The sequence below is a fragment of the Pholcus phalangioides genome, unplaced genomic scaffold (genome assembly GCF_987345545.1).
Source record: "Pholcus phalangioides strain wild (caught in Gottingen) unplaced genomic scaffold, Ppha-v1.0 ptg000009l_1, whole genome shotgun sequence".
NCBI lineage: Eukaryota > Metazoa > Arthropoda > Arachnida > Araneae > Pholcidae > Pholcus > Pholcus phalangioides.
This window is the reverse complement of record NW_028301602.1, coordinates 9485034-9501551: the sequence shown is the minus strand read 5'-3', so window position 1 is coordinate 9501551 and position 16518 is coordinate 9485034. Positions and strand designations below refer to the sequence as shown.

The window sequence follows — 16518 nt, the reverse complement described above, 5'->3', positions numbered from 1 at the left end:
AGGGTGCTCTTCTTTCTATGAAGGGTGCTGGCAGTGCTCGTGACTGGAAAAGGGTTGAAGACCTCTGCACTAGAGGCACGCGTGCCACAGGTTGTGGAAACACAGTTTTAGACAAAGAGAAGTTCGCATATTTTGTCACAACATCCATAATTTATTCGGTCGATCGAATGCAGCATTGCATTGCTATTCGCGGAGACGGATACGTTCGATACGACGACGATTGCGTACATGAAACTGTGTATGTATGTGTACGTTTGGCGGAGGAAACATTTTTTCCTATCGATGGAATTCCGATGTCTAAAGATGGAGATTAATTTTGATTGTTTCTTCTCTCTATTTGTTTACTTTTCCCCCCATGGTCTATCGGAGCGGATGATTAGCGTTTGTGTGTGTGTGTGTGTGTGTGTGTGTATATATATATGGTATTGGTCACTCACAGGCACGACTCGAAATTCTTTTTCTTATTTCCTAAATTGCTGTTGTAGTGTAGTGTCATTACGTAATAAGATATTCGGCGACGTCCTTGGGCACGATGTCCGCCGTATCGTGGGGCCATGCTCGTTCCTCTTGAGCGACATTGACTCGGGAGGAAAAAGAAACCGAAACATGTCTTTGTGCATGTTGCGTGTTTCTTGACGTTCAAAAAATAAATATTTTCATTCATTTTTATTTATTTTGATTATAAAATTAGCATTTGTGTCATTAATTTCACAATAAATTTTGCGCATTTGTTTTCAGCATTAAGTAAGGGGCCGTTCAAGTATTACGTCACAAAATTTTCAGCATTATTGTAATCAATTTCTGTTAATTTCAATGCTATTTGAAAAACTTAAAATTTCTCTTTAAGAAATTCATTGTGACCCACCCTTTAAGCCATATATGGTAAACCCTTGACCCGCAGACCAAATGTGGTCCCGAAGGTTATCTGATGTGGCTTTTGCCCCCCTCAAACCCAATTTTGTAAAAATGAACTAAGGGGTACATTTTTACAGATCGCTTAGATGACCCGTGGCACATTTTCAGATAACTGAAGTAGGCCTCAAAGACCACTTTAACATTCAAAGATCACTTAAGTAACCCGCGACGCAGTTCCAGAACACTTAAACAATCCGTGGCACATTTAAAGATCCCTTGAGTGGCCCATGTGGCACAGTTTCAAAGCACTTAAGCGGCCCCTAGTGCGGTTCTACATCACTCAGGTTACGCCGGAACATTCCCAGATTACTTAAGTGATCCGTGGCATAATTACGGATCACTTGAGTGATGCGTGGCACAGTTACAGAGCACTTAAACGGCCCGGACACATTTCCTGAGCCCTTGAAGGATCCGTGAAACATGTGGCTCTGTAGGGGACTTCTGAATAGAGAGAATGTTAGTTCAGGTGCCCACAAACACTAGCGAAAGGTTTTTCTCGTTTTTTGCGCACTGAGTAAGATGCTATCAAGAGTATTTCATATTTTCATAAAGGGTGGTTGATTATGTAAGCATCCAACCCCCGCTTGTCATCAAAAGACATTTTGATGTCCACTTCTTCAGACATTTTTTCTCCCATCGCCCCCAACGCACTCTAAGCCATAGGATCCTATGCTACACCCGCAGCTTCCACCGCCCCTCTGCAACTTTCTATCGCCCCCAAGGGGACGTTAACGCCCTCGTTGGGAATCACTGATTTACATCGTCCTCTTGAGATTTCAAAAACAAATTTATATATATATATTCATTTCGGATTTGATTTTTTCGTCTTATAATCGTTTCTGGATAAATGTCGGAAATTTTATGTTTTTAATATTTTATTGTTGATTAATTGTCAAAAAAAAAAAAATTGTTGGACACGTGCTGCCATCTATGAAGCAGAGTCCAAACTCAATAAATTGAAATCTGACTTGATTACATTTATACTGCTGCTGCTGCCATCTATCAAAAGTAAATGAAACATCAGCAGTGCAAAATCTCTGATATTGTAGTATAGGCATCTTCAACCCGCTGCTCTCGACCACCACGGTACCAAAGCCTCCTAGATACTCCTGTATTTCTAGGAGGCTTTGACGGTACTCCCCTGAATTTCTCGATGCTCGTGTCCGCTTTTCATGCTCGCGAGCGCTTGATCAACGTTCCAATTAAACACCTTGGAGTAATTGCATTTAATGATTGATAATCATCGTCATTTTATGCATTCGTATGTCAAACTTGCCGTAAGGGTGCTCTTCTTTTGATGATGGGCTCATGTAGTGCTCGCGACTGGAAAAATGTTGAAGAACTCTGCCTTAGGGGCCATTCAAGTATTACGTAAACAGATTTTCAGTCATGTTTGGGGTAGGGGCCCCTTGTCTTTTCAGTCAAGCGGGGTAGGGGCCCTGCCCCGCTTATCAGCAAAAATCATCGAAACACTGGACCCCCCCCCCCCCACGTCAGCAAAATTTCGTCAGCAGCTTAGAATATTTCATATTTTCAAAAAGGGGTGGGTTGATGACGCAAAACCTCCTCAAACCTCCCCCCCCCCCCTTGTCATCAAAAGAAAAATTATATGAGCAAGACAAAAACATTAAAACAATTTTCTATACCATCAAGTGAGAACATGTATTGCTTGACACATTTTTTAAAGGATGATAAATTAGTATTGTGAGTGATTTCTGGTGTTAATGTATTGCAGAATTTTGGGATAAGGTAAGTAAAATGTTTCTTCAACAGTGTTTTATGAGGCAACGGAAGTGAATGTATATATTATTCCACCATTTTTTGTTTTTCACGCTGTAAATTCATCATAAAGGGGGCCCCGTGAAAGTCTGGTTGGGGGCCCCACATAAGATCCTGGCCTGGGGGCCCTGCTCCAGGATGTGGGGAGCCATGGGGGTGCAGAGCGTGTTTTTGTTGGCTTGAGCTATGAAGAAAAACTTGATTTCTTGAATATGTTTAAATTGGAAAGAACGCAGATATCGGGTGGATATATGGTCGTTTTTAAAATGTTCAGGAGTGGATAACATGGACTATGAATTAATACATCGTCAATTCACTGCTTCGAGAAGGATACACCTACATCGTTCTCAGTAAGGGGCAGTTCCAGATTGTGGTGTCACAGGAAGTTTTCCACTAATAGGGTTGCGAATAAATGGAATAGCTTTCCTCCGGGGGTCGTGAATTCTAACACAATTGACACGTTTAAAAAAGAAAACCGATAAACATATTGAGAAATATCGAGAAGCTATCCATACTCAGATGAGACAATTAAAATTTTTTATATGGGCAGCGTTATCACATGACTATGTTATCATAATCATGTGTTTGTATTAGTATTATTTTAGTGTGTATTTGTTCTCTCGCGATAATTGCTCTTATATTTGGTTGCTGTGTTTTAGTTGTATTTGAAATCGCTATTTTTTATGGGTATCTCTTTTCAGCCACCTCGTTGGGATCTTTGCCTTTGTATTTGTATAAAAACAATAACGTGATACAATTGATCTCAATGCATTTTTTGCATCGGTTATTACGATGAATTTATGAAAAATTGTATATATTTATGTTTTTCTAATGTCCCCTCTTTTATTTCTGTTGTAGTTCTGTGCGTAGAACTGCTTCACACAACGGATACCGTCGGGATTATCCACCCGGAGTACCTTACCAAAGCTGCAGCCAAATCAAGGTGATAACACTTCGACGGAAGGCCATCAACGCTCCGCTTGGTTTTTCCATTCGAGGAGGTAAAGTCTTGATTACAATAAAGTGTTAGACTACGTTTTATACGTATTAAATCACGGATTGTGGCACATTTCACCCCAATGCCTGATCTATTACACATACTAATAACCTCTGTATTAAAATTTCTAATGTTTAAATCAAAATAATTCTCGCAATAGAACTAGTTTTAGCTCATAGATTTTTGCCGTCTTGCAACTAAAGCCAGGTTTTTCTAGGAGCAGGCTTTCTGCTGCTCGTCCAACGTGAAAACTGTGATTGGTCAAAAAACCTGAATTTCAGGTTTTTAACCAATCAGCGTTTTCACGCTGCACACGACGCAGAAATTCTTATCCTAGGAAAACCCGGCTTTAAGAGTAAAAACTGGTGGCAGATGGTGGCATTACACACAACAAACATACAGAAACAAACTTCCGTCAGATTGCAACACGTACACGCACATTCAACATGAACCAATTCATTAGATGTTCCGCAGAGGAATCTGGACGAAGTGCATGAGTGGTTTAGTAGTAGCTGAGGATTAAGGCATCCCAATGAGGACCAATTCACGTGTCAATCTATCTGAAGTGAAGCCTTGTTCGTGGGATATGGCTCTGAGTAAGTTAGCTTGATTCCTGAACACCCATTTCAAAAAAGAAGCTGCTTACGGCAAGAATAGTATGGTACGATGCCTGGTCATTTGGAAATAGGCCTTTGCCAAATTGTTACAACAGAGTAGGCAGAGCAGATATGTCCATAATGTCACAATACGATATTGTGTTTAAAAAAAAATGCTATGCACATGAACCATACCAGGGGAAATAATCGCATATTTGAATTTCAGGGTGTCCGGATACTCATAAATATAGAATAGACTAGTTGTTGAGTTTAACAGTACTTTTAACAGTAAGTTTTTCTGTTTAGCTTGATTTCTTCCAGTATTGCATTCAACACAAGCCAGATAATTCCGTTAAGTTTAGCCGCATAGAGCAACAGGCTTATGAATATTCAATCATCACATTTTAATTATAATTTGAAATATAGATGGCAGTGGTAACTTCACACACAACACTGGAAAACGCACGCACACTGTTAGGTACACATGCACACACACTCTTTTGGCACAACTCACTCACCCCTGGAAGGATATAAAAATAAGTGATTTGAAGAGAAGTAAAACTTCGTAGGGATAACAAAAAAGGGAAGATGGAGCGGACAAGTGCGTTGCAGAACCAAGGGACTGCATCGAAAACTGTTAATTTAGTTTAGCTCCTATATTTGTCTGGGTCAGTGGTTCTCAACCTTTTCAAGCCCGCGGAACGGTTTCATTCATTTTTGTGAGTTGAATTCTCGGTCAAACACACGACCAACGGAAAATGAATGAGGAAATATGAAACGGTTAATCACTCGCGACCGGCCCGGTACGAATGATATCAGGACCAGGTACCGGGCTGCGGCTCGTCGGTTGAGAAACACTAGTCTAGGTTTGTCATATCAGTACGGATGTTTTCTGAACGAATTTATTTTAATGAATGAATATATTTTGGAGTTTTTCAACCAAAAATCCATTCACGATGGTGATGAAATACAATTTAGAAGATGGGTGAAGTTCACCTGCGCTGAGCTATCTACAGCTGTGACTATTAATCAGAAAGCTACAAAACTATGGGAATGTTTTAATGAATGAATGGGGAAAAAAATTGAGAGGAAGTAAAAATAGGTTCCGCATTTTTACCACCTAGAGGGTATTTCCCCTCGCTAATTGTTATTCACATACTAATTTTTTTTTTTTTGCAATCATATGTCTAAATTGTTCTGGTTTTATGGTAGAGAATCTTAACATCGCCAGCTGAACCATTTCCATTAGCATTTCTTCACAAAGATTATGACTCTTTACAAGAATGTGATTTGCTGATGAAACTTTTTAACGAACACTTCCGCTCGCCGAAAGCTACGCAAAGGTTTTCAGTTTTTAAATGAGCGTGAAAATTCTACCCGTACTTTCATATTAAGACGTTCCTAAAGTTCCGTAATTTTCTGATTGGTAGTTTAGGCTGTAGACAGCTCAGAGGAGCTTCAGTTATGTGCACCCTACATAGTGTATTTGATTGAATTTCTGTTCCAAACTTAATTCGCGGTTTTATTCATTTAGGCTGGGAGCATGGTACAGGTACATTCGTGTCAGAAGTACAGCCTGGTTCTATTGCCCAAAGGCAGGGCCTACGGGTGAGTCCAGTATTCAATAATTGTCAATAATTGATTCCGAATTATCACACTATTATTGTTTATAAAAATATTTTATTTCATTATCTTTCAATATTTCTCAATTTTTTTACAGTGTCACGAGAATGTCAATTTTTTTTTAAATTCCATAGTTATGATTATTAATGTCTAAACAATATAAATTTATAAAATCGTAATTTTCCATTATTATCACTTTATTATTTTGATTTTTTTGTTATAGTTAAATATGCATATTTATTATATAATTTATCTGAAGGTCGGTGACCAAATAGTCAGAATCAATGGATTCAGCATCCATCGAGCGATTCACATGGAAGTGTTGAGCCTGTTGAAAACATGCCCAGGACTGGTGTTGAAAGTCAGAAGTACGTTATCATACACATTCTTTAATATTTCACTGACTTTACATTATGTAATTTGTATTTTTGAGTAAAATAATTATTTTGGAATTGATAATTATTAATTAGCCTTAATATCGTAGCTTTTAGGTGCTTTTCTTCCTTCCATTAATTATAAATTCCTTTTCTTTAGTTCCTATTTTGATCATTTTTAATGCCTAAACTTACGGGCTCTAGTCATAAATTTATTTCTGGTATGTAAAAAAATAATAATTTATTTATGGCAAGTACATGTTTTCAATTATAAGTAATTTTGAATTCTAATAAATAATTAGAATTAGAGATAAAGTGAATAGAGAGATAATTAGAATAGAGAATCATAGATAAAATGATATTTTTCTGAAGTTCACTAAAATATATTTTTTCCTCGTGTATCTTCCAGGAGTCGGGATTCTTCCAGTCAAAGAGTAAGTGTGCTTCTCTATCATATTATTCAAAATATTTCGAATAATACACAAAGGCATCTTCAATTTGTCACCTCACGAGCACGCTCGTTGTTATTTTAGAGCAGGGATTCTTAACCTATAGGGCATGACCCAAACTTGGGTCGCAAGGGCTTCCGAGATCGGTCGTACAAATCCACTTACTGCCAGGAATTCGTGAGGTACGGGTCATGACCCAAACTTGATTCACGGACAATGCCGTATCAACGCATGGGCCCCACACGAGCACGGCCCGTGGGGAATGGGTGCCTCAAGAGAGGAGGTAGGATTTACAGAAATGAAATCTGGTTGAAAATTTCGACAGTTAGCATGTATATATCCAGAATAATTAAATTTCTTGACAGCATTAATTTTTTTAGTGAGAACCAATTTGGATTCAGATAGGCAAAAGGTACAGAGGACGCTCTTGTTAATTTTCTTTCAAATGTGTATATAGCAGATAACAATAATTGTAAAGTTGCGTCATTATTTTTAGATATCAGCAAAGCTTTTGATACCGTGAATCACAGTATTCTTCTAACCAAACTAGAATATGCAGGAATTCGGGGTTTGCCACTTAAATTTTTCAAAACGTATCTTACGAACAGAGTTCGAAGTGTGAAAGTAAATTCCGTTTTGAGTTCTAAAAGACAAATTAAATCTGGTGTACCTCAAGGATCAGTACTTGGACCTATTTTACTCCTAATATATATAAATGACCTGTGTAACTTTAATTTGATAGGAAAAATCACTGCTTTTGCTGATGATTTAGCTCTTTGTTACTCTGAAAGCTCTTCAATCAACTTGAGGAATAACATGCAAAATGATCTTAACTCAATAAATATCTGGTTTAGAAATAATAATTTGAAATTAAATACAGATAAAACTAAATATATGTTATTTGGTTCTGGTACTTTCGATGTCCTAAAATATCATACTATGACAGATGGCTTAGAAGTGAAGGCGCTGTCTATCGGTGGTGGCCTCGAGTTCGTTAGGGAAAATATCTTACCTATATCCTCCCTTGGGTTCGAACCCGGGACCCTGACAACAACCTTCACGATGGTAGATGAGCATCTTGCCACTCGGGCACTATGACAGATGGCTGTATCTCGGATTGTATGTGCACAGTTGTAAATAGAGTAGACACCTTTAAGTATTTATGGATTTTTTTAGATTCAAAACTATCCTGGAAAACACATATTAATTATTTGAGTGTAGAATTAAATCGGAACATTAGGAAATTTTACTTTATCAGGAATAAATGTTCCCAATCCATTTTAAAACTTCTTTATTTTGCGTTAGTAGAATCTAGATTGAGTTACGGCATTACATGTTGGGGTGGGACGTACTTCAGCAATCTTTCTTCACTTTTTGTCACACAGAAGTCCTTCATCCGTATCATTCTGAGTAAAAATAGACTCGCGCATACATTTCCACTTTTCAATCAATTAAAGCTACTCCCTCTACAACACTTGTACGTTTATAAAAGTTTAAAAATGTTTTATAAAAGAAGTGGCCATCTCAATCTGAAATTACATAAGTCTGGAATGCAATTTAGACGTCATACTATACAGGTGCCAAGGCCAAATAAAACTCGTTCCCAAAAATTTTTCCTTTATTTAGCTCCCAAAATATTTAATTTATTTCCTCAGTTAATAAAAGAACAATCTTCATGTACATCTTTTTTTTTCAATTTAAAATCTTGGTTGTTAACTCAAGAAGATTTAAATTATCTGTAATGTAATCTTCTTTTATCTTGCATACGCTGCTAAATGCTAAATGTTTTTGTTTATCAATTCCATTCCTGTTGCCACTTATTTCTTGGTGTTATATATATGTGTGTTTTTTTCTTTCTTTCTTTCTCTCGTTATGATTTATGCCGACAGATATGTATCGGATATTGTTTTGTGGGCTCACAAGCTTGCTTAACCCCTAAATGTTTTGTAACTGTGTGTAAAAATCTTAAATAAAGGAAATTTAAAATTTGAAATATATTTGTCTGGTAAGGCCTCAGAAAAATCACTTGGTCCGGGGAAAGGGGCTATGATGCTCTGACTTCATGGCCCTGTGTACAAGGTCTTCTGAGATGGGTGGTACAAATCCACTTACAGCCAGGGATTCTTGAGCTATGGGTCACGACCTAAACTGTATTCCCAGGGGCTTCTTAGATGAGTCGTACAAATCAAATCCATTTGTAGCCTATTATAAATGCACTTTGTGACTGGTTTCATTAATTACGAAGAACAAACAGTCCCATGGGTCGCAAGGCCTCTGGTCTTGTTGATTTTGGGACGTGACTGAAAAAGGTTAGACACTCCGAAACTGGCTCATCCCAGTGAATAAAAGAAAGATAAAAGCTCCGGTTCGAATGCCAATCGAGTGACATACCGGTTGACGGCAACAATGCTGTTCAACAAATGGATATCTCATGCTGAATGTTGAGTAAAATCTTACAATATACTTCTGTAGTATTGAAACATCTGTTGAAGATCATTCGAATTGCAGTTTTCATTCCGGTAAGACGCGTTCGTGTCTGGCCTCCAAGGAAAGACCTCGCTTTGAGGTCTAACCTAGACCGAAGTAAGTATAACAGTTTCTTGTGCTCGGGGGGGGACCGACAGGGTTAGGTAGCTTTGGGAGGACTTCCCGATGTTTCCGTCTGACGTTTTCGTGACTCGTTGTCCTCCCTGTTAGATAGGGCTCAGCTCTGCGGATCAGCGAGGTACCGAGTTCCTTGACCTCCTGGCTGGTTGAGTCGAGAACCCTTTGTGTTCTCGAGCATCTCTCGCATCATTGGAGGTCAGTTGCTCAGCCACATTCACTTAACATCGTCGTGGCAATGGTAACACGGGCTAGTGTATTCTAGTCATTGTGCCAGTTGGTGCTGGGTTTTGAGGTGGTGGGTTTACTGACCCAGAGCTGACCTCAAATCATTTTATATTCAAAACTATACACAAATGTACACATTTAAAATACGGGATTCCGTCGCCGAAACCGATAACACATCCGCTCAACGTACCGGAAGACTTTCGCCCGTGGGTCCGTCATACTTTTTAGACCAGTGGTTATCTACATTTGGAAGCCCGCGGACCGATTTATTTTTCTCTTGTGATTGGAAATCCCGGTCAACCACATGACTGATGGCGATATAAACGGTAAAAATAAAAAAACGGCGAACCACACTCACTGCCTGGTTTGGATGATGTCAGGGCACGGCACGCCGTGTTTTTCAACCACCGCGGCGGTTAAAAACATTGGTTTAGACGGCCCTGTATACAGGGTGTCCCAGGGTGTGCGCTAAAAACGAGAAAAATCTTTTGCTAGTTTGAGGACAGCTGAACTAACATTCTCCCTAATGATAAATAAATCCCTTAGCGATATCTAAATGTTTCACGTATCCTTCAAGTGCTCAGGAAATGTTTCCGGGCCGCTTATTGCTGTGGAACTGTGCAACGCATCACTCAAGTGATCCGTAATTATACCATGGATCACTTAAGTAATAACTTGAGTGATGTAGAACCGCACTGGGGCCCCGCTTAAGTGCTCTGAAATTGTGCCGCATGTCACTCAAGGGATCTCTAAATGTATAAAGGATCGTTTAAGTGTTCTGGAACTGTGCCGCGGGTTACTTAAGTGATCTTTGAATGTGCCAAGGACCACTTAAATGCTCTTTAATTGTGCCACGGATCATTCAAGCGATCTGTAAATGTGCCGCTTAGTTTATTTTTACAAAATTGGGTATGAGGGGGCAAGCCACATCAGATATCCTTCAGGGCCACATTTGGTTCGTGGGTCAAAGGCTTACCATATATGGCTTAAAGAGTCCTTACCCTTCAAATAGCATTGAAATTAGGAGAAATCGGTTATAATGACATATAAATGTATTTTCTTTCGAAATTTTAATTTTTTTTAAATGTTTTTTACATTTAAAAAATATTTTTTTTTCGTCTGGGGGGATGAACGAGGCCCCCCATGCCACCCCCTACCTTGCGTACGTTCCTGATTTCACCCAGCGATTTTAACCCTGCAAATCGTTTTTTATTTCGGTTTTTTCCGGTTTTTATTCATTTTTAAAGTTTCTACGGGTTTTTTGCCCACTCGAAGTTCAGTTATACATAAATGCACTGATTGTGTCACTGTTGTCCCTGATATCGAAAAACAAACAGTCCCATGGGTCGCAAAGCTGATTTTTTTTTTGTTGATTTTGGGTCGCGGCTGAAAAAGGTTAAGAACCCCTGTATTAGGGTACTAGATAGCTCTGCTTGATTCCGTACTCGCGAGTATTGATAGTCACCACAGTTAAAATCCTCTCCCAAATTATGTTCAAGGATAAGAATTATGTTGATTTAGATCCAAAATAAATTTAAATGAATTTTGGAGCTAAATCAACATAATACTTATCCTTATGGACACACTTCCATCTATGGATGGACACAGTGTTCGTAACTCGAAAAAACTTTGAAGACGCCTGCTGTGTGTGTGTGTGTATCATGATTATTATTTATTTAACCATTTCGAAAGAGCATGTTACAGTTAAATTGATTTAATTGAGACATTATAATGCCAATAATTTTTTTATGTATATTTAACACTAATATTTCGTTATGATAAGCCAATTTTGCTACAAATTCGAAAGAAGTGAATTTTGGAATGAATTTTCTTTTAGAAGGAGGCGAGATCCGGTGACGTGGAAAGTTGTGGAATCGACCAATTCCATCTCTTCCAAAATATCACATGAAGTAAGTCTCGTAACTTTTTTAAAAAAAATGTGTGAATTGAGTCATATATTGGATACAGAATACGAAATTTATAATGATTAATAAATATGTCTAAGAAATATGATTTTCCTATTTTGTTTTACAGAATCCAAGGTTAAGCGATTGCTCACCAGAAAACTGCGTAATTGTCAAAATCAAATTTTCTGTTCCAGGTTCTGCAAGTCTTGGATGCAGGTGAATAAATTGAATTTCATATTAATGTTGTTTTTTTTCGATAAAATTTTAGATTTTTATTTATGGAAAAATCTGGAAATGAAATTTATTATATTAATTTTGTATTACCAAATTCTTGAACAATAGTGGCTTCGATAAATTTTTGGAATGATTTTTTTCACATTTCATCATGAATAAATTTAAAAAAAATTGATATTGAATTGATTCAAAAAGTTTTTTCCCAAAAAATGTAAAAAAATTATATAGGCCCTATAAGTAAAAAAAAAGTTTAGTCAAAAAAATGTTGGGAAATGATTTTATAAGTAAAATATATGAAAAAAATTATAATTTTATATTTTTCTCTTTTTTGATGAAAATATTTATACGAAAATGAGCGGAAAAATAATAAATTTTTCCGTTTATCTTGGAATAGCATCGCTAAAGGGCCTCCTGAAATGCCAGGCATTTTCATGTGCACCGTCAAAGAAGGTGGATACGCAGATGAGGCTGGGCTTGAGGTTGGTGACCAGATCATGGAGATGAATGGAAGCACTTTCTACGACATCAAGTTGGCTGATGTGAGTTATAAATCTTGTTAAATATTCACGTATGTGTACTTTCGTAGCACGTTAGTATTGTTGATTAAACACCAATATTACTTTCTTTAATGTAGAACTTGTCAATCCTTCTTTTTTACCTAATGTATGTGCTAACATTAATAGCATGAAGTTATCAATATTTAGAACCTAATATTGATAGTGAAATCAGTCATTTTTGATCGTGTAGGACAAGAGTGTATTTGGTATGTGTTCAATTAATATTGAATGTTGTTATAGAAATGGAAAACATTCTCGGGTCTTTTTTTTTTATTGAAATTAGAACAGTTGTCTCCAATAACGGGTAGTGTATCAACAATAACTTTTGTAATGCTTACTATGGCCACCGTGGGGCCTTAAAAAGGCGGCTCAGACATGTTTATTCCTTTACAAATGGTTTGTCACTTCTTCGATGCTCCCAGTACATTGAGAAAACCCCCAAGCAGCACTGGGTATTATAACTAATACTGTATATTCATAAAAGTGATATCTTGATATTGATTTTGCTTTGATGATCACTAATCGTGTTGGATTTCGTCATTTCATCATCTGATTGAGTGTTATTAATAAATAGAGATGTGTTTTCATTTGGCACAGGCTGTGGCTTTGATGAAGTCATGTAAAGATATCAAGCTGACCGTGAAGAAAGGTGCGGGTGCTTGTTTGTTTTCCGAACAGAATAATTCCTCTCACGAACAATTACAACAGCAGCCGCCTCCGCCACCACCGCCTTTACTGATAAACGGGCACGACAACAAAAACGGGAACTCATCGGGAACCATTCAGCGCAGGTAAGTAAACTGAAGCTCTCAAGAGCGCGATTCTCAATAGCGTTCAGCAATGTCGTATGTGTATGATGTCTGGGGATGGTTATGCACGATAATAATTTTTTTTTTTTTTGACATCCAGGCCATGTGGCACCCTGAAGAACCACAACTTTTCCGGAAGTACTTCTTCCAAATCGGAGGAAGAGAGTTCTTTCCGTAGCAGCGCCGGATCGAGCGATTCCGAGAAGGACTATTCGATATCCGAGGAAAGCGGTATACACAGCCTGAAACCTAGGCAGAACGGCTGTGCCAATGGCTGGCACAAGAAATCAGCCAGTGTGGCCACCACAAATAGCGCCGGCAGCAGCAGCAGTTGCAGCGACGAGGCCGTAAGATACGAGGGCAAATGGCTCGAGGAAGAGAAGAGGAGGCTCGAAGAAGAACAGAGAAAGCTCTTGCTCGAACAGCAGAGGATCGAGGAGGAGAAGAGGCGGTTGCTGTTGCTTCAAGAAAAGACGACAACGTCCAACTCCTCGGCACCTCCTGCCCCAGCAGCCGAGGAATCGCCACGATGGGGTTTCCTGGAGGAGCTGCAGAAAGTCGCGGCTAAGATGACCATCAAGGATGACAAGGTTAGCATCGACAGACTACTTATGGAGAGGAGAAATACGGAAACTAGGAGAGACGACACGCTGAAACGAGGTATGTTATGCATTTTAATAAATGAGCTTACATCAGGCATCTTCACTTTGTTGCCTCCGAACAACATCCAAGATGATTCAATTGAACGAAATAGCTGTTATCACTTTTGGCATTTGTGCGAGTTGACACTGCAGCCGTCTGAACAGCATCGTGGTCAAAGACGTATAAATAGCATCTTCATGACGCTTTGATTGCGAGTCTCCCGACAAAGTTTTTTCCACCAGGCTGAATATATCAGCCTACCTATTTATATTATAATAGTTACTTTCGAAAACCATAACGCCAGATCTCATTTTCGTGGAAGCTCCCTATGCTCGCTAGGCCGTCGTGCCATGCCCGGGAGGGCCCAAGCATACTGAGTACTTATGGAGCGTACTCCGCTTCTGATTTTCAGAACAGGGGCCCTCGTGACGTGTGAAATGATGAAGAATCCCCCTCCACCCCAGTTTTGCCATGGCTTGGAGCCAGTGTTTGTTATGTCATGAAGCTTATGTTCTCCCATCTGCCATTTATTACTAGTACTCATGGTGTATTATATGACAATTACTACATTAATAAATTATAGTTCCTATTAACTCAAATTAATTTCTTATTATTTTTCAATTTAGGAGAAGGATTCAGCAGAGCTTTCGCTGGAGAAGATGTTGCCAAGAAGAGGCAACATGGCAAGTCAACTTTTTATCATTCATTATTTAGTCTTCATCAATTTTAAATTATTGCCATTAAGCGAGTATGATACATAATAACAACATGTATTAAATTGTATCATACTCATTATTTTAATTAACAATTTATTTCTAATATATGCACAAACTATACATCATTATTTCTCTACCAAAACTTTTCAATTTATTCAGAATTAAATTACTTTGAGAAATGAAATACAATTTCGATGCAATTTACGCATGAGTATTTCACATATACAGGGTGATTCAGAAAAAATGGGAAAAACTTTAAGGGGTAACACACCATCAATTGTCGTCAAAGAATGCATGGTCTAACATGAAACGCAAACGCACTAGCGCGTTTCGAAACGGCCGCTCTGCAAATGTTAAAACGGCATTCCTGTTGAAATTTATCGTGAGAAAAAGAACACCATGCATGCCAATGTAACCTGGGGAGGAAGAAGAAACCGTATGTGCAAATCTGCGTCACAGTGAATAAAAGGCGCGGACGCCAGCCCTGTGAAGTTATTCCAGTGTGCAACCGTTATAACACTTGTAACGTACGGGATAATGGCGCACTTTAGTAATATTGAGTCCACGCCTTTTCACTGAGACGAAGATTTTCACATATATACGGTTTCTTCTTCTTCCCCAGGTTACATTTGCATGCATTGTGTTATTTTTCTCTCGATAAATTTCAACAGGAATGCCGTTTTATCGTTTGTGGAAGCGGCCGTTTCGCGCTTACACGTTTGCGTTTCATGTTAGATCCATGCATTGTTTGATGACAGTTGTATGTATTGGTGTTTATTATCACCTCTTAGAGTTTTCCCCCATCTTTTCTGAATTACCCCGCACATTCTGAATTGTTATTCATATTTCATTATCAAACGTAATTTTGTAATCAATGAATTTTATCCATTTCACAGAAATGCTGATGGAAGAATTCAGAGAAGCTCACAGAAAAATGTTTGGCCAACAGAGCTCCCAAGATGAGGTACAAACATAGTAATACAGTAGACTCTCGCTAATCCAGAACATATCAGTCCAGGGTGTGCCGGATTATCGAAATTGCCGGATTACTTGATGCCAATTGAAAAAGCCCATTTAAAATAGTATGAACTTCTGTGCACAGACATATACAGTGAAATTTTTTATTCTTCTATTTTTGAGGAAAACCTGCCTAGAAAACGCCGGATTACCGGATGGGCTGGATTATCGAGAGTCTACTATAACTTCGTATTATTTGTGTCTCACAAACATGTAAATTTGTTATTAGTGCCTAAAATTTTGTCAAAAATGATGTTTCGTATTCAATCTAAAATATCTTCCCGAATTCAATCTCGAAATGATACTCAATTTATAACAGTTCCCGTAATTGTTTTTTTATAGATATTTTTCTAGAGTTTGTTCGATGTTCAATAAGTATTTTATTATTGTTATTGAATAGCGAGATAATAAGCAGCAAAGCGGTACCCTGACAAGGGGTGGCACGAATCACTGCAGGTCGCCATCACCTCCACCAACGCTCCCAAAGTCATCTATGAAATCTAAGGTATGAAGCAAATATATATTTATACATGTTGCACTGTGTGTGAATTACCACATTACCGACTTCGAAGTTTAGATAACAATATAAGTATAGAAAAACCTCTCTTTTGAGGTCACCGTCGGGACAAAAAAAAAAACGTCCGTAAAAGAGGTGTTAACCGTCAACCAGGGGTTCGAAATGCATACTTTTATTATACAAGGGAAAATTATTATTTGTCCGTAAAATAGGGGTGCCCGTTTAAAGGGGTTTTACTGTATTATCTCGAATGAGTGTTGGAAATTCAATCTCTGTAAAGGAGTGTCATTTAGTTTTCCTGTGCCTGGATCTTGATTGGGATGCTGTATTTTAGAAGTATGACATCCATATTAGGGCATCCTTTTCTTAGGCATATTAAAGGCAGGGCCGTCTTAACGCAGGGGGGCTCTACCCAAATCTAATCAATAACACCTTTATTTCCAATGCAATAGGAGTAGACCCCACTGACAAGAAATGTTAATTTTTAGGAGAGCTCTCTAGCTGGACATAAGGGGATTAAGGTGAATGGCTCGGAATTACGCAGTAAATGGAGT

General features: G+C 38.3%; 1 protein-coding gene across 2 annotated transcripts in view; it reads left to right on the top strand.

Moving 5' to 3' along the window:
* The window catches only part of LOC149081715 (uncharacterized), an 89213-nt gene that overhangs the window by 70730 nt on the left and 1965 nt on the right, over positions 1 to 16518 (top strand). For both annotated transcript variants that reach the window (XM_089237132.1, XM_089237131.1), the window contains exons 2-13: positions 3553 to 3695; positions 5822 to 5895; positions 6170 to 6278; positions 6694 to 6718; positions 11403 to 11475; positions 11600 to 11688; positions 12101 to 12245; positions 12861 to 13054; positions 13173 to 13732; positions 14341 to 14397; positions 15327 to 15394; positions 15848 to 15952. In XM_089237132.1, the coding sequence (XP_089093258.1) occupies positions 3553 to 3695; positions 5822 to 5895; positions 6170 to 6278; positions 6694 to 6718; positions 11403 to 11475; positions 11600 to 11688; positions 12101 to 12245; positions 12861 to 13054; positions 13173 to 13732; positions 14341 to 14397; positions 15327 to 15394; positions 15848 to 15952 (1642 nt within the window). The remainder of the gene's footprint in view (positions 1 to 3552; positions 3696 to 5821; positions 5896 to 6169; positions 6279 to 6693; positions 6719 to 11402; positions 11476 to 11599; positions 11689 to 12100; positions 12246 to 12860; positions 13055 to 13172; positions 13733 to 14340; positions 14398 to 15326; positions 15395 to 15847; positions 15953 to 16518) is intronic.